Source organism: Oncorhynchus nerka, linkage group LG9b, assembly GCF_034236695.1.
Source record: "Oncorhynchus nerka isolate Pitt River linkage group LG9b, Oner_Uvic_2.0, whole genome shotgun sequence".
NCBI lineage: Eukaryota > Metazoa > Chordata > Actinopteri > Salmoniformes > Salmonidae > Oncorhynchus > Oncorhynchus nerka.
This window is the reverse complement of record NC_088424.1, coordinates 24959746-24982605: the sequence shown is the minus strand read 5'-3', so window position 1 is coordinate 24982605 and position 22860 is coordinate 24959746. Positions and strand designations below refer to the sequence as shown.

The 22860-nt window shown below is 41.0% G+C and overlaps 1 protein-coding gene across 2 annotated transcripts in view; it reads left to right on the top strand.

Moving 5' to 3' along the window:
• The first annotated feature begins 3044 nt into the window (after nucleotides 1-3044).
• The window catches only part of LOC115114495 (vacuolar protein sorting-associated protein 4B-like), a 35435-nt gene continuing 15619 nt past the window's right edge, over nucleotides 3045-22860 (top strand). Inside the window, exons 1-4 of one of the 2 annotated variants that reach the window (XM_029642774.2) lie at nucleotides 3045-3369; nucleotides 4114-4225; nucleotides 5287-5387; nucleotides 5582-5626. In XM_029642774.2, the coding sequence (XP_029498634.2) occupies nucleotides 3337-3369; nucleotides 4114-4225; nucleotides 5287-5387; nucleotides 5582-5626 (291 nt within the window). In that variant the 5' untranslated portion in view covers nucleotides 3045-3336. Of the gene's footprint in view, nucleotides 3370-4113; nucleotides 4226-5286; nucleotides 5388-5581; nucleotides 5627-13033; nucleotides 13341-22860 lie in introns of those variants that run through there. The other variant, XM_029642775.2, reaches the window with a different exon arrangement.

The following is a 22860-nucleotide window of genomic DNA, read 5'->3' as shown; positions in this document are numbered from 1 at the left end:
TTCTCAAACTAAATATGAGTGTTGATATTAGTTGGCAGGGGTCTTTATGTCAACATTATTGCGTTTTAATGCATTTCTGATACCTTTTTATAATACTTTAACTGATAGATGTTTTTTTTAAACTGTTTATCCGGAAATCTGTCCCTTTACTTATGCCTAATTTTAAGAAGGAAAATTGTTGCAAAATGCCTTCATATCCCCAAAATATAGACTCTTAGCTTTCATTTCACACCAAATTCGGTATGCTCCCATGAACTTCACATGTTGGCTCCTTTGATGGAAATGCTCTAGACAAAGTTGACAATTCTTTCAAAATACAGCATCATACAATAATTGTGATTCCTGAATGATGTCCATTCTTCAACTGACCACTGATTTGTTTCACAGTAAAATGTAATATTGCATTAAGGTCACGATAATAAGACCACACAAACAGTATATGAATGTGCAGGGATCCACTGAATCTTGATTTCATTAGCTGCAAATAAAGGAGGCTGTATGAGCATTTGTTGACAGAGAGAAAAAGTGGAATGTAACCGGCAGATCACAGTGTTTGAAAACACATCCATCCATCTCATCCAAAAACAGACTCCCCACACCCCAGCAGGCCATTTTGTGCCACACCCAACCCGAGCAAACATAACCCAGATTCATCCAGAGATACACTCCTTTCTCTTGCATACCATTGCTATTTCCAGTGCCATAGTCAGGGATTATGTGCAGGATATAAACATAGTGGATTATGAGCAGATTAAATACCACCCAAAGGTAGTTACAGAATTTGTTAAATTACACATTGGGCGTATATATTCAATTGGGCAACATAAATAATGTGTTGTTTAGATTGTTTGTGTTATCAGCTCCCACCTTTGTGAACTATTCGTTGCAAGTACAATATTCACTCACTGATATTACATTTGCAGTTCAGATACACTATACGTGTATACAAAGGTATGTGGACACCCCTTCAAAATAGTGGATTCGGCCATTTCAGCCACACCCGTTGCTGACAGGTGTATAAAATCGAGCATACAGCCATGCAATCTCCATAGACAAACATGGGTAGTAGAATGGCCTTACTGAAGAGCTCAGTGACTTTCAACGTGGCACTGTCATAGGATGCCACCTTTCCAACAAGTCATTCAAATGTCTATCCTGCTAGAGGATCCCCGGTCAATTGTAAGTGCTGTTATTGTGAAGTGGAAACATCTAGGAGCAACAATGGCTCAGCCACGAAGTTGTAGGCAATACATGCTCACAGAACTGGACCGCCGGATGCTGAAGAGCATTGTGAGTAAACATTGTCTGTCTTCGGTTGCAACACTTACTACACAATTACAAACTGCCTCTGGAAGAATGTCAGCACAAGAACTGTTTGTTGAGAGCTTCTTGAAGTGGGACAGTGGACGAGCTGCTGCACACAAGCCTAAGATCCCCATGCGCAATGCCAAGCGTCGGCTGGAGTGGTGTAAAGGTCACTGCCATTGGACTCTGGAGCAGTGGAATCGCATTCTCTGGAGTGATGAATCACGATTCACCATCTGGCAGTCCGACGGACAAATCTGGGTTTGGCGGATGCCAGGAAAAATGATACCTGCCCAAATGTATAGTGCCAACTGTAAAGTTCAGTGGAGGAGGAATAATGGTCTGGGGCTGTTTTTCATGGTTTGGGCTAGGCCCCTTAGTTCCAATGAAGGGAAATCTTAACGCTACAGCAAACGACGATTCTGTGCTTCCAACTTTGTGGCAACAGTTTGGGGAAGGCCCTTTCCTGTTTCAGCATGACAATGCCCTGGTGCACAAAGCGAGGTTCATACAGAAATGGTTTGTCGAGATCGGTGTAGAAAAACTTGACTGGCCTACACAGAGCGTTGACTTCAACCCCACCAAACGTCTTTGGGATGAATTGGAAACACTGACTGTGAGCCAGGCCTAATCACCCAACATCAGTGCCTGACCTCACAAATGATCTTGTGGCTGAATGGAAGCAAGTCCCCCCAGCAATGTTCTAACATCTAGTGGAAAGCCTTCCCAGAAGAGTGGAGGATGTTATAGCAGCAAAGGGAGGACCAACTACATATGAATGTCCATGATTTTGGAATGAGACGAGCAGGTGTTCAAATACACTTCATGATCAAAAGTATCTTAAAAATACATGGTCTACTCACATGGGGTGGGAAGTAGCCTAGTGGTTACAGCGTTGGACTAGTAACTGAAAGGTTGAAAGATCGAATCCCCGAGCTGATAAGGTAAAACATCTGTCGTTTGCCCCTGAACAAGGCAGTTACCCCACTGTTCCTAGGCCGTCTTTGAAAATACAAATTTGTTCTTAACTGACTTGCCTAGTTAAATAAAAGTATATATATATATATATATATATATACACTGTACTACTTAATAAGTCCACCTGTGAGGCAGTAGATTCCACATTATCCCAATGTAAACCACTGGTCCTAGGGGGACACCTTGTGGGGATCAACACCACTGCATGAGGGAGTTTTGCAAGAGGAATTTACAATATTCCTGAGCAAAAAAACTCACACCAGTGCTGTTGCTGTTGATGACCTCATACTGGTAGATCATATTATGTACTTGCACTTTATCTAGATTTGATGTATACTTTTTTCTGATTTATATCCCCTCGAGGGGAGTTTCAAACTGGAGGACAGATATGGGAGAAAGATATTAGCCTAAAGTGAATGCCTACCGCGAATGGCGCTTCTCATGTTTTCCTGGACTGCTGACAATACTTACATAACAAGCCATGAATAATGATAGATGCCTCTAGTGACCAAAAGGCTATGTACCATGGGCAGAGCCATTGAGCTTCAATGGCCATTTCCAAGCTGTCACATACGCTCTAACGGCACAGACATAAAGTTGAGTCCTCTATCTATCTCAATGTAACAATTTTATCATCATGACTCACAGGCAGGCGGATTCTCATGCCTTGTTCAAAACAACTGGAAACTCTCAAATCGTCGACTTCCGTCTTCAGTGCATTCAAGACAACTTTTAACTTGGGGAAAAAACAAGCTCCGACTGGGGAAAAATAATTTGAACGGTAAATCCAACTCGGAATTCCAAGTCAGAAACTCTGGCATCTTTCTAGAGCTCCGACGCACTAAAGTCGCATGTCGGAGGATTCCGAGTTCCGAGTAGTTTTGAACGCGGCACTAGTCTCAGCCCTCAGCATTATGATCATTATTTTCTACAGGAAAGTCTCTGACGCGTGTATGCTGTGAGATGAGCAACAAGGAAATAGCTGTGTAAACGAAACAGTAATATCAAGGCAAGGGGCTCAGACTGTGTTGGTTCTCAGGAGCAACTGACCGTATGAAACTTCCCATGGAGCCAACAAATCTACAGGTATAGAGTAACTGACAATGTATGTGATTAGCTTGGTAGGCTGATGAACGTTTTATTGTAAATGATTAATACATGTTTATGGGCCTATGGGTTTGATTCCACTTGTCAGAATGAGACGGTCAAACTGTCTTGGGGATAGCGCCAACATAGAACTCTAGTCAAGCAAATGTCGCTTGTGTTCGTGCTGTTGTCACTTTTGATCAGCTAATCAACTTGTTTATAGAGTAATAGAGCACAACACGTTATAAATAGGTCTAAATGAAAAACATGCAAACATGTAAAAGTCATTGTCAGCTACTTAATAAAATATTCTTTATCCCCTTACACTTGTGTCTATAAGGTAGTAGTTTTGGAATTGTTAGCTAGATTACTTGTTGGTTATTACTGCATTGTCGGAACTAGAAGCATTTCGCTACACTCGCACTAACATCTGCTAACCATGTGTATGTGACAAATAAAATTTGATTTGATTTAGTGTTTAACTTTCACACAGCTAAGAGAAATTCCATCGTGGCTTGTGATGCTGATGCTCCATCCCATGTATTCTATTATCTAATCAGAGCATAAGAATTGTATGAGTCGGTCTCATTCAAATGAAGCAATGTAGACATAATAGGAAAATATGTGATGAACAATGACATGACATGTTGTGACTGAGTGCAACAGTTCCCAACTCATCCCTCTTTTCTACCTTACTCATCCCTATATCCCACTCTTTTCTGCCCAACTCATCCCTCTCGTCAGAAAGCTATCGCTGTAGCACAGAAAGCCTCCCAAGAGGACCAGGCTGGGAACTACCAGGAGGCTATCAAATCTTACCAACATGCTGTCAAGTACTTCCTGCACATTGTAAAATGTATGTAACCATGACTCCCGAGGAAATGTCATACAGACATGATGACAGTCTAGTCTCTGTTGTCTGTGAATATGACATTTTAACAGATGCTCTTATGTCAATGCATGCTGATTAAGGAAATGCATATCATTTAGCCTACAGCTCATACTGGCATGCAGCAGCAACAGGTAGCCTAGCGGTGAACAGCATTGGACCAGCAACCAAAAGGTTGCTGGTTCAAATCCCCAACTTGAATAGGTGAAACATCTGTCACTGTTCCCTTGAGCAAGGCACCCAACCCCAATTGCCCATGCAAGTCAGTCTGAATAAGAGCATCTGCTAAATGACAAAAAATATACTATTTAGGCCTAGGCCTACTGATAAATTGTAGCCTAATTTAGGTAATGGTCACTTTCTGGTACCCAGGGAGCCAGTGACAAACAAGGAGTCAATAAACTGATATACAACATGGTGTAAAGATGCTTTTGTTTTATGAATCACAAGTTAAACAAAATAGTTTTGTAAAAGGCTAATGTTTATTACAGTCTTGACAGACAGGCCACAAAAAAAGGAATTTCACTACAGAAATCAAAATCAGGGTTTGGCCTTAGGCAGCAGCCTACTGTGAAACAAAAGGGGCTTACAGTTTACCCATAGGTATAGGCCTACTCTCCCCTTCTTCTACACCTATTAGGTATATTGTCACCACCTACTACCAAAGATGGTGGATAATTGAAGATCGTTCACTCAGGCCATTGAAAAAAAATGTCCAGTCTGCTTATTGGGTGACTCTCCCATAGACAACAGCTGGCTCTGATCTGCTTAGTGTATTGACTTTGACCCACAACAAATTAGGGAGTGGGATATCTCACTTCCATCTCTGCTACTACTCTAGCCTTGAGTTTACAGGCTACTGGTATTGCCTTGTGGTTCAGTTGGTAAAGCATGACACCAGGGTTGTGGGTTTGATTGCCACTGGAGAACTAGTAAGAAAAATGTTGCATGTGATAAAATATACCTGGGCAAAACCATTGCCTAAACACAAAGTGTTAACCATCTCTTCCAACTTTTCTCCCTCTCAGGTCAACCACAGGGTAAAGAGGGCAATCAGAAGATCAGGGACAAGTGCAAACTGTACCTGGACAGAGTTGAAGAACTACAGGAGTATCTAGAAAAGAAAGAGGTTATTAGACAGTTGAACATTTTATAAATAATGTAGTCTAACAAGTAGGTCCAATGTTATGCCTACTATATATATTTATCATGAATCTGACCGGAAACTCTGTGGTAAGGATAAAGCTAATAGAAGATGTGCATATCCTTCACATGTCAACATGAATCATCCTTATTTGACATTTCATCCCTCTACAATACAAGGTTGGATCCCAACCAACAATAAACCCCACTGAAGAAGAATACAAGGTGAGTGAAAAGATACTGATAACTAACCGCTTTTGTATATGAATGTCTTAAAGAGCAACTGCCCCTAACAACTTCTCATTTAGAAAACAGCCTATGCAGCATCGATATGTGTCAAACATTTAGTCTACTGACAAAATTAACTAAAAATAATTTTGGTTATAAAGTCAGTGTTGAGTTTTGTGAGACTTGTGGTAAATGAAGGTTGGGTTTGTTTCAATCCTGGCTGGAAGCACACAATTAATAATCAATTCAGAGTACAGCTTCACTTGACAATCTTAATGCCTGTGGTAAAATTTGGTTTGACTTTGGATATCCCTATGGGGCTAGTTAGGGACCATCTGTCCCTAAATGACACAATGACCATGGGACAACCTCAAACCAACTATAAATTGTAGAAATGCATATACAAATATTGAAATTATTTAATGAGAACTAAAAGGTGTGCAACATAAATATTGCCTCCTTTACATTGTGTAATTTATTGGTAGTCGCTAACTAGCTCCTCAGATAGGCTATCAAAAGCCACCAATTTTGCCAGGGGTGCACACCAGCCAGCTGAAGCTAATTTGACAAATAATTTGTGTAACTCTTCCCACCTGTGAACACACACAAGAGACACCCACATCAAACCACACCCCCAAACCAACTCACCTTTGATGATCGAAAGCAAAGCCAAATCAGAAAGTGCAGTCGCCCTTTATTTATTTTTATTTAACCAGGTAGGCTAGTTGAGAACAAGTTCTCATTTACAACTGCGACCTGGCCAAGATAAAGCATAGCAGTGTGAACAGACAACACAGAGTTACACATGGAGTAAACAATTAACAAGTCAATAACACAGTAGAAAAAAAAGGGGAGTCTATATACATTGTGTGCAAAAGGCATGAGGAGGTAGGCGAATAATTACAGTTTTGCAGATTAACACTGGAGTGATAAATGATCAGATGGTCATGTACAGGTAGAGATACTGGTGTGCAAAAGAGCAGAAAAGTAAATCAATAAAAACAGTATGGGGATGAGGTAGGTAAAAATGGGTGGGCTATTTCCCGATAGACTATGTACAGCTGCAGCGATCGGTTAGCTGCTCAGATAGCAGATGTTTGAAGTTGGTGAGGGAGATAAAAGTCTCCAATATAAGGGGTTGTCACTGGCTATATCTTAAGAAATCATGAAAACAAAAATGAGCTTTTTGGTCTTAATTTAGGGTTAGGTATAAGATTATCAGTGTGGTTATGGTTAGGTTTATAATCAGATGTTAAGAAGAGAAATGTTAGAAATAAGCAGGGTTTAGCCATAATTATGACTTTGTTGCTGTGGTAACAGGGCTGTGTGACGTTTTAACATTCTGGGACGTTCAATTGAACGGAAACGGTGCTGTACTGAACGACCAGTTGAAAAACGGAGAGGAGTTGAGGAACACTGTCAGCATGGCCACTGCCCTTTAAAAACTACACTTACAGCTTCAAGCCACACCCACCAAACATACCTCAAAGCCTGTTCAATAATGTTTTGCGGAAACGTGTTGTTCAGTACAAGTCGTTCCACAATGTAACAACTTTTTTTAAACAACAAATCAATACAGGAAGTATGTGGGAATACAAGTGTATATATAAATAATATACAAAGGACAATTGGGCTAGGGGGTACAATATCACATTACACAAGGTCTTTAAGGGACATACATACACTTACAATTCTAACCGCTTTTTTTGTTAGAGTATTTAATTGTCTTAAAATATAGTTCAAAATGTGGTGTTTTGGATGTAAATTTACATTTGTGAATATGAAATTTGGCCTATTGAAATGAATGACATCAAATTGTTTCAGCTTATTTCTATCGTAGGTAAAGAATCCAAGCAGTACATCTCTCCACAATAGTGTAAAATCTTCATAAATGTGTTCAATTATATATCTCCTGATGTCTTGCCACAGTTTCCTTAAATTAATACAATGCCAAAAAAGATGCAACATCGCTTCTGGGTGGTCATTACAAAAGCTACAATTTGAGTTGATGTTTTCCTTAAACTTCTTCATATAGTGGTTGGCAGGATAATATTTATGAACAATTTTAAAGGATACTTCCTTATTTTTGTTAATAGGATGTTGCCACACACATACCTACTAACTTTTTTCCAACAGATGTTATCAATCAAACCATTCCAATAATGCATGACATAAGGTATACAACATACTGCTGAAACAAGGTCGTTGACTTGACCAAAAGAGAAACAAATCTTTCCTACTGATGAGTCAACAGGGTTAGCGGAAGGTAAGCTCAGAGGGTCAGGTCTTGACACGTTCCTGAATAATAAAGCAACACCTGAGGGAATGGCATCTAAAGCAATTGAAAAATCTTTAGGTGTTACAGGGACCTTGTAAAGTGATAAGAATTCCTTACAACTAAGTAAAAAACCCTCTGCATTTACAAGTTGGCTCACCAATAGGATATTATTTCAGAACCAATATTCTAAAAACAAAGTATTTTTATACAATATATCCCGATTATTCCATATACAGTTGAAGTCGGAAGTTTACATACACTTAGGTTGGAGTCATTAACTAGTTTTTCAACCACTCCACAAATTTCTTGTTAACTATAGTTTTGGCAAGTCGGTTAGGACATTTACTTTGTGCATGTGTAAAAGTATAGCTTTCATCCGTCCCCTCGACCCTACCCGGGCTCGAACCAGGGACCCTCTGCACACACAGACAACTGACACCCACGAAGCATCGTTAACCATCGCTCCACAAAAGCCACGACCCTTGCAGAGCAAGGGGATCAACTACTTCAGGTCTCAGAGCGAGTGACGTCACTGATTGAAACGCTATTAGCGCGCACCACCGCTATCTAGCTAGCCATTTCACATTGGTTACACATGACACAAGTCATTTTTTCAACAATTGTTTACAGACATATTATTTCACTTATTCACTGTATCACAATTCCAGTTGGTCAGAAGTTTACATACACTAAGTTGAATGTGCCTTTAAATGGCTTGGAAAATTCCAGAAAATGAGGTCATGGCTTTAGAAGCTTCTGATAGGCTAATTGACATCATTTGAGTCAATTGGAGGTGTACCAAGGCCTACCTTCAAACTCAGTGCCTCTTTGCTTGACATCATGGTGAAATCAGCCAAGACCTCAGAATATAAATTGTAGACCTCCCCAAATCGGGTTCATCCTTGGGAGCAATTTCCAAACGCCTGAAGATACCATGTACGCCTGAAGGTACCATGTTCATCTGTACAAACAATAGTACGCAAGTATAAACACCATGGGACCATGTAGCCATCATACCGCTCAGGGAGGAGACTCGTTCAGATGAACGTACTTTGGTCGCAAATGGGTCTTTTCAAATGGACAATGACCCCAAGCATACTTCCACAAGTTGTGGCAAAATGGCTTAAAGACAAAGTCAAGGTATTGGAGTGGCCATCACAAAGCCCTGACCTCAATCCTATAGAACATTTGTGAGCAGAACTGAAAAAACGTGTGCGAGCAAGGAGGCCTACAAACCTGACTCAGTTACACTAGCTCTGTCAGATGGAATGGGCCAAAATTCACCCAATTTATTGTGAGAAGCTTGTGAAAGGCTACCTGAAACGTTTGAACCAAGTTAAACAATTTAAAGGCAATGCTAGCAAATAGTAATTGAGTGTACGTAAACGTCTGACCCACTGGGAATGTGATGAAAGAAATCAAAGCTAAAATCAATCGTTCTGCTTATTTTTTTCTGACATTTCACATACTTGAAATAAAGTGGTGATCCTAACTGCCCTAAAACAGGGAATTTTTACTAGGATTAAATGTCAGGAATTGTGAAAAACTGAGTTTAAATGTATTTGGCTAAGGTGTATGTAAACTTCTGATTTCAACTGTGTAATATCTGTGTGGAGAAATTATGCATATAAATTAAGGACCATGACAAGAAACCCTGCCGATGAAAAGCAGAACGTTTCACTGGAACTTTGTCAATATTATAATTGCAAACCAACATGAAGTTAAGGCCACCAAAAGTATAGAAGACATGAGGAATACAATTCCACATAGAAGTGGGTCTTCTTAGGAATTGTTTTATCCAATTGATCTTGAAAGTATAATTTAAGGTAGTAAAGTCCAGAAAATTCAGCCCACCATACTCATAAGTGTTCATTGGAAGTTTTCCTAATGTAATGAGTACCATTTCTCCACAAGTTGAAAAGCATCTGGTCTATCTCTTTGCTTATTTTACCGTCAAGATATAAAGATACCTTCAGCCTGGGTTATTACGACTCTAATTTTTAAAGAAGTCCCTCTGTAGCCATTGATTTAGCTTCTTCTGGGGTTTTTTAAATAAAAGGGTTCAAATTTAGTAAGCCTCTAGACTTCTGATCCTTAGTAATCATTAAGCCTAAATATGTACAGTGCCTTGCGAAAGTATTCGGCCCCCTTGAACTTTGCGACCTTTTGCCACATTTCAGGCTTCAAACATAAAAATATAAAACTGTATTTTTTTGTGAAGAATCAACAACAAGTGGGACACAATCATGAAGTGGAACGACATTTATTGGATATTTCAAACTTTTTAAACATATCAAAAACTGAAAAATTGGACGGAGATTTGTCTTCCAACAAGACAATGATCCAAAACATAAAGCAAAATCTACAATGGAATGGTTAAAAAATAAACATATCCAGGTGTTAGAATGGCCAAGTCAAAGTCCAGACCTGAATCCAATCGAGAATCTGTGGAAAGAACTGAAAACTGCTGTTCACAAATGCTCTCCATCCAACCTCACTGAGCTCGAGCTGTTTTGCAAGGAGGAATGGGAAAAAAATTCAGTCTCTCGATGTGCAAAACTGATAGAGACATACCCCAAGCGACTTACAGCTGTAATCGCAGCAAAAGGTGGCGCTACAAAGTATTAACTTAAGGGGGCTGAATAATTTTGCACGCCCAATTTTTCAGTTTTTGATTTGTTACATTTTTTTGAAATATCCAATAAATGTCATTCCACTTCATGATTGTGTCCCACTTGTTGTTGATTCTTCACAAAAAAATACAGTTTTATATCTTTATGTTTGAAGCCTGAAATGTGGCAAAAGGTCGCAAAGTTCAAGGGGGCCGAATACTTTCGCAAGGCACTGTAAGTTCTTCTTTCACTGGAAAACCATAATATGAAGGTGTCACACAATATTTGACAGCCATGAGTTCACATTTATTCATGTTTAGATATAGACCAGCCGCTTTGAAAAAGGATTGTAATCACATTGATCAATATGAGTTAGCTAATTTGGTTAGCGTCTTTCAGAAAAAGTGTAGTATCTTCAGCCAGCTGGCTTAAAATAATTTCTTTACCAGCTATGGAAATACCTTGTACAGGACCATTATTTAAAGAATGTAAGAATTTGGGTGATTAATAAAAACAGATACAGAGAGATAGGACAACCTTGCCTAATTCCTCTCTTTAACTCAAATCTAGGCGAGGTGCCATATTTCAATTTGATAGAGCTATTACCATTTGTATAGAGAGTCTTAATAGCCTTACAGAAAAAATCCCCAAAACAAATTTCTCAAGGGAGTGGAAGAGGAACTAATGCTCTACTGTGTCAAATGCTTTATTTAAAATAATAATAAACTCAGCAAAAAAATACACTGTCTTTCAAAGATCATTTGTAAATATCAAAATAACTTCACAGATCTTCACTGTAAAGGGTTCAAAAACTGTTTCCCATGCTTGTTCAATGAATCATAAACAATTAATGAACATGCACCTGTGGAACGGTCATTAAGACACTAACAGCTTACAGATGGTAGGCAATTAAGGTTACAGTTATGAAAACTTAGGACACTGAAGAAGCCTTTCTACTGACTCTGAAAAACACCAAAAGAAAGATGCCCAGGGTCCCTGCTCATCTGCGTGAACGTGCCTTAGGCATGCTGCAAGGAGGCATGAGAACTACAGATGTAGCCAGGGCAATAAATTGCCATGTCTGTACTGTGACACGCCTAAGACAGCGCTGCAGGGAGACAGTACGGACAGCTGATCGTCCTCGCAGTGGCAGACCACGTGTAACATCGGTACATCCAAACATCACACCTGCGGGACAGTTAAAGGATGGCAACAACAACTGCCCGAGTTACACCAGGAACGCACAATCCTTCTATCAGTGCTCAGACTGTCCGCAATAGGCTGAGAGAGGCGGGACTGAGGGCTTGTAGGCCTGTTGTGAGACAGGTCCTCACCAGACATCACCGTCAACAACGTCACCTATGGGCACAAACCCACCGTTGCTGGACCAGACAGGACTGGCAAAAAGTGCTCTTCACTGACGAGTCGCGGTTTTGTCTCACCAGGGGTGATGGTCGGATTCGCATTTATCATCGAAGGAATGAGCGTTACACCGAGGCCTGTACTCCGGAGCGGGATCGAGGTGGAGGGTCCGTCATGGTCTGGGGCGGTGTGTCACAGCATCATCGGACTGAGCTTGTTGAAATTGCAGGCAATCTCAACGCTGTGCGTTACAGGGAAGACATCCTCCTCCCTGTGGTACCCTTCCTGCACTCATCCTGACATGACCCTCCAGCCTGACAATGCCACCAGCCATACTGCTCGTTCTGTGCGTGATTTCCTGCAAGACAGGAATGTCAGTGTTCTGCATTGGCCAGCGAAGAGCCCAGATCTCAAACCCATTGAGCACGTCTGGGACCTGTTGGATCGGAGGGTGAGGGCTAGGGCCATTCCCCACCAGAAATGTCCAGTAACTTGTAGGTGCCTTGGTGGAAGAGTGGGGTAACATCTCACAGCAAGAACTGGCAAATCTGGTGCAGTCCATGAGGAGGAGATGCAATGCAGTACTTAATGCAGCTGGTGGCCACACCAGATACTGACTGTTACTTTTTTTTATACACCCCCCCTTTGTTCAGGGACACATTATTCCATTTCTGTTAGTCACGTGTCTGTGGAACTTGTTCAGTGTATGTCTGTTGTTGAATCTTATGTTCATACAAATATTTACACATGTTAAGTTTGCAGTTGACAGTGAGAGGACGTTTCTTTTTTCGCTGAGTTTATGAACCTATCCTTGGTTATTAGTTCTGAGTACTCAAGTATGTCTAATACTAGTCAGATATTTTTTAGAAATATGTCTGTTCCTCAAAGCCATACTGTGTTTCATCAATGATTGCATCCAGGACTTCTTCAATTATTTTTGCAAGTAGTAAGGCTAATGTCTTATAGTCACTATTAAGAAGACAAATTGGACGCCAGTTAACAATGTAACAAACATTCAAGTAAACTGAACGCACCTCTGACGACCAGTTACGTAATTTCGTGTTCACGTGAGAGTTCTACGGAAATCAACCACACATCTCATAATGTGTCTCACTGGGATAGCACAGCCACAAAGTCAAAAAAAATTCTATATCGTGAAAACAAAATGTAGGGTAAAGCATTTACTGTTAGATTTAAAATAATAATTTAATAATATAAATTGAATAAATGGGCGGGGTTTATGACTGTGGCGACCCCGAGTGCGGATTTTTTTTAAGCTTCAGTGTTATTCAACGACCTGAAAAAGGAAAACAATCCAGTTGATTTTAAATTAAATAGCGACTGTTGGGCTGTAGTTTTAATTATTAACAAATATAAGGCCTGTTTTGGCGCTTATTATATTTGAAACTATTTTATTGACAAGTAATTAGCCGTTATGGCTGCCAACAACAATTTACAGGTAAGTTGGGAAAGCTGCCTACTATTGTAGCTAGTTAGCAACACACACAGTTTAGCTTTATAACTAACGTTTGTTCGTGATTCGTGATCTTGTTAACTAGGTAATCAAATGTCCAACTTACCGTTATACCAGTGTTGATGTGCGCTAGCTAGCTTTGGCTATCTGGCTACCGTGAAGTTATGTTAACGTGTTAGGTAACGTTAGCTAGCTAGCTGAGTAACGTTAGTTATTTTGTTACTGCGAGTTTACCGATTTGAGGACAGAGCAGCAACTAACGTTAACGTTAGTCACTAGAATTCGTTGAAGCCTGTTTAACTAGCTAACTTTAACATTAACTGTTAACCGAAACTTGATTGCATGCACGTTTCCTAGAAGCTAGTTACAGTAGCAAGGTTGACATGTTCATGTTGGTGTAAATGTGTACAATAATTGACCCCTTGCCTTGCGTTCTCGATGACTAGCGCGCCCCCAGCAAGGCCAAGACAATCTGACATTTCAATAAACTAGTACCATGATAATGTAATTGACTAGTTAACTGTTAAGCAAATGAACAATGTTTTGATTCGTTTCTAGCTTGTTAGCTAGCTAATGCTAAGTTAGCTGGCTAGCCAGTTAGCTGACGACGTCTTAATTTGAGATAATTAGTATTCATTATTACAGGAAAATAAACTCACATGAAATAAGCGTTAATGGCGAACTAATGACAGAAAATAGATTACGCTTGTGAGTGTGAATATATATAAAAGCAGGGCATTCCCCGGAGGATTTTAACATTTGGGACACTGTCTCGTTGGCCTAACGTTATATCCTAATTTGACTTTGGTGCAGGTCATGTTGTTATTCACATTACCGTCACTGGTAAACACTATTTCAAATCAAATCGATGTTTGTCACATGCACAGGATACAGAAGGTGTAAACGGTACAGTGAAATGGTTACTTGCATAGTGGAGTCTTGTTTACACGGTTATCTAGCTAGCTAAGCAATGAACCATAATCCCAACTCATTACGTTACTACCCTGCATGAATCTGCTGGCAGCTAATATTAACAAACTAGGTTCAATGTTAGCCAACATTAGGCTATAACTAGCAATGCAGATGGCTCTGAAATACAATGTTACTATACAGATCATACATGTGGTCTTAGTTAGGGAGCCAGCTATCTAACAGTACGCTTTAACTTGAAAAGGGAACTGATTTCTGACAAAATTAGAAATTTAGAATATCTGAAAAAAGTAGCTAGCTAGACTGTTTTACACGAATACATGGATGAATGCTTCTCCCTCTGTCACGGATGCCATGGTGGCCCTTAGTTTGAAGATAAAATCCGGAGACAGGTGTTTTATACAACAGCCTTTTGTGTGTTCTCTTTTCGACTCCCTCTTCATATTTGCAATCAAACGCCAGAATCTTCTCCATCTAATCCTTAGCTATCATACTCTGCTTCCATCGGACATTCCACTGATTTCAGAACATGATCCTCCAGAAAGCGAATAGCATCTTTAAGAAAAAACATGTAATAAAGGATTATCTACGCCTACTGAGCAGCTCATTTTATAGACAAACTTGCTACATGGCAGACCAATCCGAACTCCTCTCTCGCCATATCCAGCCCAACCATTATCACAGCTAATCATGTCTAGCAGGAAAGTTCCTGTCTTGTTCTGTGGCTAAACCAACTAGGCTTGTAATTTAACAATTGTTGTTGTATTTACAAATGGCATACAAGTTTGTTATTAAGGCACATGAATATCGTTCCAGATGGCATTTCTGCCAAACTCATTTTAATTTAAAAAAAGTTTACATTCAAATGCCTCTCCTGTGAAGTAGTGACATGTGACATATACCTAGTTTCCTGATAATATGTGCATATATACATGTGTGTTTGCCTCATGCAGCGCAACACATTTCCTTCCCATAAGGTTGATCAGGCTGTTGATTGTGGTCTGTTGAATGCTGTCCCACTCCTTCAATGTGTGTTTGAAGTGTCTTGATATTTTCTGGATACACACTGTCGATCCAGGGCATCCCAAACATGCTCAATGGGTGACATCAATCAAATTTATTTATAAATCACTTCTTACATCAGCAGATGTCACAAAGTACTGTACAGAAACCCAGCCTAAAACCCCAAACAACAAGCAATGCAGGTGTAGAAGCACGGTGGCTAGGGGAAAATTCCCTAGAAAGGCCAGAACCTAGGAAGAAACCTAGAGGGGTTGCCAGTCCTCTTCTAGCTATGCCGGGTGGAGATTATAACAGAACATGGCCAAGATGTTCATAGATGACCAGCAGGGTCAAATAATAACAATCACAGTGGTTGTCGAGGGTCCAACCGGTCAGCACCTTAGGAGGAAATGTCAGTTGGCTTTTCATTGCCGATCATTCAGAGTATCTCTACCGCTCCTGCTGTCTCTAGAGAGTTGAAAACAGCAGGTCTGGGACAGGTAGTACGTCCGGTGAACAGGTCAGGGTTCCATAGCCACAGGCAGAACAGTTGAAACTGGAGCCGCAGCACGGCCAGGTGGACTGGGGGACAGCAAGGAGTCATCAGGCCAGGTAGTCCTGAGGCATGGTCCTAGGGCTCAGGTCTTCCGAGAGAGAATTAGAGAGAACATACTTAAATTCACACAGGGGACTGGATAAGACAGGATAAATACTCCCGATATAACAGACTGACCCTAGCCCCCTGACACAAACTACTGCAGCATAAATACTGGAGGCTGGAAAGGAGGGGTCGGGAGACACTGTGGCCCCGTCTGACGATACCTCCGGACAGGTCCAAACAGGCAGGATATAACCCCACCCACTTTGCCAAAGCACAGCCCCCACACCACTAGAAGGATATCTTCAACCACCAACTTACCATCCTGAGACGAGGCCCGAGTATAGCCCACAAAGATCTCTGCCACGGCACAACCCAAGGGGGGGGCTACGTCAGAGACCACGTCAGAGACACAAGCCACTCAAGTTACGCACCCCTCCTAGGGACTAAGCGAGTGACTCAGCCCCTGTAATAGGGTTAGAGGCAGAGAATCCCAGGGGGGAGAGGGGGGAACCAGCCAGGTAGAGACAGCAAGGGCAGTTTGTTGCTCCAGTGCCTTTCCATTCACCTTCACACTCCTGGGCCAGACTACACTCAATCATAGGACCTACTGAAGAGAGAAGTCTTCAATAAAGACTCAAAGGTTGAGACCGAGTCTGCGTGTCTCACATAGATAGGCAGACCATTCCATAAAAATTGAGCTCTATCGGAGAAAGCACTGCCTACAGCTGCTTGCTTAGAAATTCTAGGGACAGTAAGGAAGCCTGCGTCTTGTGACCGTAGCGTATGTGTAGGTATGTACATCAGGACCAAATTGGAAAGATGGGTAGGAGCAAGCCCATGTAATGCTTTGTAGGTTAGCAGTAAAACCTTGAAATCAGCCCTTGCCTTAACATATTCGCATGTCTAACTATGTAGGCCATGGAAGACCTGGGACATTTTCAGCTTCCAAGAATTGTGTACAGATTCTTGTGACATGGGGCTGTGCATTAAATGCTGAAACATGAGGTGATGGCGGTGGATGAATGGCACGACTATGGGCCTCAGGATCGCGTCACAGTATCTCTGTGTGTTCAAATTGCCATTGATAAAATGCAATTGTGTTTGTTGTCCGTAGCTTAGGCTTGCCCATACCATAACCACCACCAGTGGGGCATTCTGTTAACCATGTTGACATCAGCAAACTGCTCTCTCACATGACGCCATTCATGTGGTCTGCGGTTGTGAAGTGGGTTGGGCGTACTGCCAAATTCTCTAAAACGACTTTGGAGGCAGCTTATTTTAGAGAAATTAACATGACATTTTCCGGCAACCGCTCTGGTGGACATTCTAGCAGTCAATGTGTTAATTTCACCCTCCCTCAACTTGAGACATGGCATTGTGTTGTGTGGGTTATCTTGGCAAAAGAGAAATGCTCACTAACAGGGACGTAAACTAATTTGTGCACGAAATTTGAGAAGCTTTCTGTGCATATGGAACATTTCTAAGATTTTATTTTAGCTCATGAAACATGGGACCAACGCTTTACATGTTGCGTTTATTTTTGTTCAATGTAGTTATTTTTATAACAAAAATAAGCATTGAGGTAGGTACAATATAATTATTTAGCATGTTTAAGTGATTGATGAAAGACCGAACTTGAGTAAAGGTCATTAAATAATCAATGTTGTGTTGCACCTTGAACCAAATAACAAAGTTTTATTTAGCTTTTTAAAAACTTTTGATGTTCTTTATGAAGACTTCTATATCAAACATTATGTTGAATTACTCAGACAATATTTCAAGTTTCTATGAATATATATGTAGCTAAATTAACTTCACCTTTTTTATGACTCTATTTTGTAATTTACCCAGAAAGTAATATATGGGGCCAGGAGAGAGCTGGTCATCCATGGTTAAGATTTGTTTAACAAGTCGGGCCTCCGGAGCGGTGCAGTGGTCTAAGGCGCTGCATCGCAGTGCTAGCTGTGCCACTAGCGAGCCTGGTTCGAGTCCAGGCGCTGTTGCAGCCGGCTGCGACCGGGAGACCCATGGGGCGGCGCACAATTGGCCCAGCGTCGCCCGGGTTAGGGGAGGATTTGGCCGGCAGGGATGTCCTTGTCCCATCATGCTCTAGCGACGCCTGTGGCGGACCAGGTGTGCGGTGTGTCTTCTGACACATTGGTGTGGCTGGCTTCCGGGTTAAGCGTGCATTGTGTCAAGAAGCAGTGCGGCTTGGTTGGATCGTGTTTCGGAGGATCGTGTTTCCTTCGCCTCTCCCTAGTCCGTACCGTTGCAGCGATGCGACAAGAAACTGCCAATTGGATACCACAAAATTGGGGAGAAAAAGTTATGAAAGAGAAATGATTTGTTTCAAAAGTCAATGCCGACTTGAGCTATCTTTAGCCAACAAAAAATTATTGAAGTGATTGGGGCATATATATATATATGTATTACTTTTTTTGTGTGTGTGTGATATCTATATCAAAGTATTTTTAATTTTATAGAAAATAAATAAAAAGCTGATGAAGTAAACCTGGCACCAGCCAATTGTCCGGGAGAAGAATTGATTGATAGAATTGCTAGGCGATGGAATTATATTGACCGGTTTAGCGGAATTGAATTGGCCACTGTAGTTTCATAGGCTGTGTATGCTCTGCCTGTAATAAACAATGAGTGGAAAATCTGTCGGACCGCTTGAAAGCTGCTGCTACAGTGGTGTTCTCCCATTAATTGCATTATGGAACGAACATTCACTCGTAGGCTACTACCTTGTACGCTTATGTGGATAAATAAATAGTTTAACATTTTTAAGATAACCGTTATCTGTTGCATCAGCCTCATTTGCTTTTTTATGTGTTTTTTCTATGCATCCTGGGCCTACTGGTTGTATGCATTTGGGATCTATTGTCTAACTAAATTTGTTCTCTAATTCACAGAAGATCTGATGGGCTACATATTCACTCATTCGGGTGGCTCTCTCATTGAGCAGGTTCCCGCTAATAAATATCTGGGTATTTGGATTGCTAAAGATATAATGTTTAAAAATATATACTGATAAGCTAGTTAAAAAGCTAAGGTTTTAAAGTGGGCTTCTTTTTTTAGAAATAGATGTTGCCTCTACATGAACAGAAGGTAACAGATTGTGCAGTCAACTTTCCTGACAGTTCTTGACTTTGGTGACACCATTTACCAGAATGCGGCAGCCACTACTCTTAAACCATTGGGTGCTGTCTGCCATAGCGCTCTTCGCTTTATTACAGGTAACAGTTTTAGTACTCATCACTGCATCCTGTATCAGAATGTCGCCTGGACCTCACTAAAGTCCTGTTATTCCCTTGTTTACAAAGCCGTGCTCCACAAGCTTCCAACATACCTCACTTCCCTTTTGAAATATAAAAATATGAGATACCAAAAATCGATTCGCAAGGTTGGTTAATTAACTCTTCAGGTCCCGCTTGTTTCCACAATGTTTAGTAAATCCGGCTTTAGGTGTAACGCACCACAGTTATGTAATAGAGGTCGACCGATTATGATTTTTCAACGCCGATGCCGATTATTGGAGAACCCCCCAAAAAAAGCCGATACCGATTTAACTTTTTAAAAAAAATGTATTTATTTGTAATAATGACAATTACAACAATACTGAATGAACACTTATTTTAACTTAATATAATACATCAATAAAAATCTATTTAGCCTCAAATAAATAATGAAACATGTTCAATTTGGTTTAAATAATGCAAAAACAAAGTGTTGGAGAAGAAAGTAAAAGTGCAATATGTGCCATGTAAAAAAGCTAACGTTTAACCTTTTCTAGTGCAAGCGTTGCGCTAGCGGAACCCCTCGACAACATTCCACTGAAAAGGCAGCGTGTGAAATTCAAAAATATTTTTTAGAAATGTATAACTTTCACACATTAACAAGTCCAATACAGCAAAACAGGAGTCACAAAAAGCAGATATATAGATCAAATTAATAATAAATAAATTAAATCACTGACCTTTGATGACCTTCATCAGATGACACTCATAGGACATCATGTTACACAATACATGTATGTTTTGTTCGATAATGTGCATATTTATATCCAAAAATCTCAGTTTACATTGGCGCGTTACATGCAGTAATGTTTTGATTCCAAAACATACGGTGATTTTGCAGAAATACTCATAATAAACATTGATAAAAGATACAAGTGTTATTCACAGAATTAAAGATATACTTCTCCTTAATGCAACCGCTGTGTCAGATTTCAAAAAAACTTTACGGAAAAAGCATAATCTGAGAACGGTGCTCAGAGCCCAATCCAGCCAAAGAAATATCCGCCATGTTGGAGTCAACAGAAGTTAGAAATAACACTATAAATATTCACTTACCTTTGATCTTCATCAGAAGGCGCTCCCAGGAATCCTGGTTTGACAATAAATGACTGATTTGTTCCATAAAGTCCATCATTTATGTCCAAATAGCCACTTGTTGTTAGCGTGTTCAGTCCAGCAATCCATCTTCATGAGGCGCGAGTACTTCGTCCAGACAAAAAACTCAAAAAGTTCCATTACAGGTCGTAGAAACAAGTCAAACGATGTATGGAATCAATCTTTAGGATGTTTTTAACATAAATCATCAATAAGGTTCCAACCGGAGAATTATATTGTCTGAAGAAAAGCACTGGAACAAGAGCTAACTCTGTCGGGAGCGCGCATCACGAGCCTGAGACACTCTGCCAGACCCATGACTCATTCAGCTCCCATTCTCCCCTCCTTTATAGCAGAAGCCTGAAACAAGTTTCTAAAGACTGTTGACATCTAGTGGAAGCTGTAGGAAGTGCAACTTGACTCCATAGACACTGTGTATTCGGTAGGCCAAGCTACAAACCTCAGATTTCCCACTTCCTGGTTAGATTTTGTCTCAGGGTTTCGCCTGCCATATGAGTTCTGTTATACTCACAGACATAATTCAAACAGGTTTAGAAACTTCAGAGTGTTTTCTATCCATTACTGATAATAATATGCATATATTAGCATCTGGGACAGAGTAGGAGGCAGTTCACTCTGGGCACGCTATTAATCCAAAAGTGAAAATGCTGCCCCCTATCCCAAAAAGGTTAAGTTCCTGGCTTAGAACATGAGAATATATGAAAGTTGGTGGTTCCTTTTTAACATGAGACTTCAATATTCCAAGGTAAGAGGTTTTAGGTTGTAGTTAATATAGTATTTATAGGACTTTTTCTCTCTCTATACCATTTGTATTTCATATACCTTTGACTATTGAATGTTCTTATAGGCACTTTAGTATTGCAAGTGTAACAGTATAGCTTCTGTCCCTCTCCTCGCCCCTACCTGGGCTCAAACCAGGAACACATCGACCACAGCCACCCTCGAAGCAGCGTTACCCTTGCAGAGCAAGAGGAACAACCACTCCAAGTCTCGGAGCGAGTGATGTTTGAAACGCTATTAGTGCACACCCCGCTAACTAGCTAGCCATTTCACATCGATTACACCAGCCTAATCTCGGGAGTTGATAGGCTTGAAGTCATAAACAGCTCAATGCTTGTAGCACAGCGAAGAGCTGCTGGCAAAACACATGAAAGTGCTGTTTGAATGAATGCTTACGAGCCTGCTGCTGCCTACCATCGCTCAGTCAGACTGCTCTATCAAATCATAGACTTAATTATAACATAATAACACACAGATATACTAGCCTTTGGTCATTAATATGGTTGATTCCGGAAACAAAACGTTTATTCTTTCAGTGAAATACGTAACCTTTCTGTATTTTATCTAATGGGTGGCATCCATAAGTCTAAATATTGATGTTACATTGGAAGTAAGACCTTTAAACAGGTAAGGGTTCACAAGACCGCAGGGCCAGATGGATTACCAGGACATGTACTCCAAGCATGCGCTGACCAACTGGCAAGTGTCTTCACTGACATTTTCAACCTGTCCCTGACCGAGTCTGTAATACCAACATAAAATTTGATTTGATTTGTTTCAAGTAGACCACCATTGTCCCTGTGCCCAAGAACACCAAGGTAACCTGTCTAAATGACTACCGACCCATTGCACTCACGTCTGTCGCCATGAAGTGCTTTGAAAGGCTGGTCATGGCTCACGTCAACAACATTATCCCAGAAACTCTAGACCTACTCCAATGTGCATACCGCCCCAACAGATCCAAAGTTAATGCAATTTCTATTGCACTCCACACTGCCCTTTCCCACATGGACAAAAAGAACACCTGTGAGTATGCTATTCATTGACTACAGCTCAGCATTCAACATCATAGTGCCCTCAAAGCTCATGAATAAAATAAGGACCCTGGGACTAAACACCTCCCTCTGCAACTGGACCCTGGACTTCCTGGCGGGCTGCTCCTACCTAGGGGTAGGTAACAACACATCCGCCACGCTGATCCTCAACACGGGCCCCTCAGATGCATGCTCAGTCCCCTCGTGTACTGTCTGTTCACTCATGACAGCACAGCCAGGCACGACTCCAACACCGTCATTAAGTTTGCCGATGACACAACAGTGGTAGGCCTGATCACCGACAACGCAGAGAAATCCTATTGGGGGGAGGTCAGAGACCTGGCCATGTGGTGCCAGGACAACAATCTCTCCCTCAATGTGATCAAGACAAAGGAGATGATTGTGGACTACAGGAAAAATAGGACCGAGCATGCCCCCATTCTCATCGACGGGGCTGTAGTGGAGCATGTTGAGAGCTTCAAGTTCCTTGGCGTCCACATCACCAACAAACTAACATGGTCCAAGCACACCAAGACAGTTGTGAAGAGGGCACGTCAGAACCTATTCCCCCTCAGGAGACTGAAAAGATTTGGCATGGGTCCTCGGATTCTCAAAAGGTTCTACAGCTGCACCATCGAGAGCATCACTGGTTGGTGTAGCAACTGCTCGGCCTCCGACCGCAAGGCACTACAGAGGGTAGTGCACACGGCCCAGTACATCACTGGGGCCAAGCTTCCTGCCAT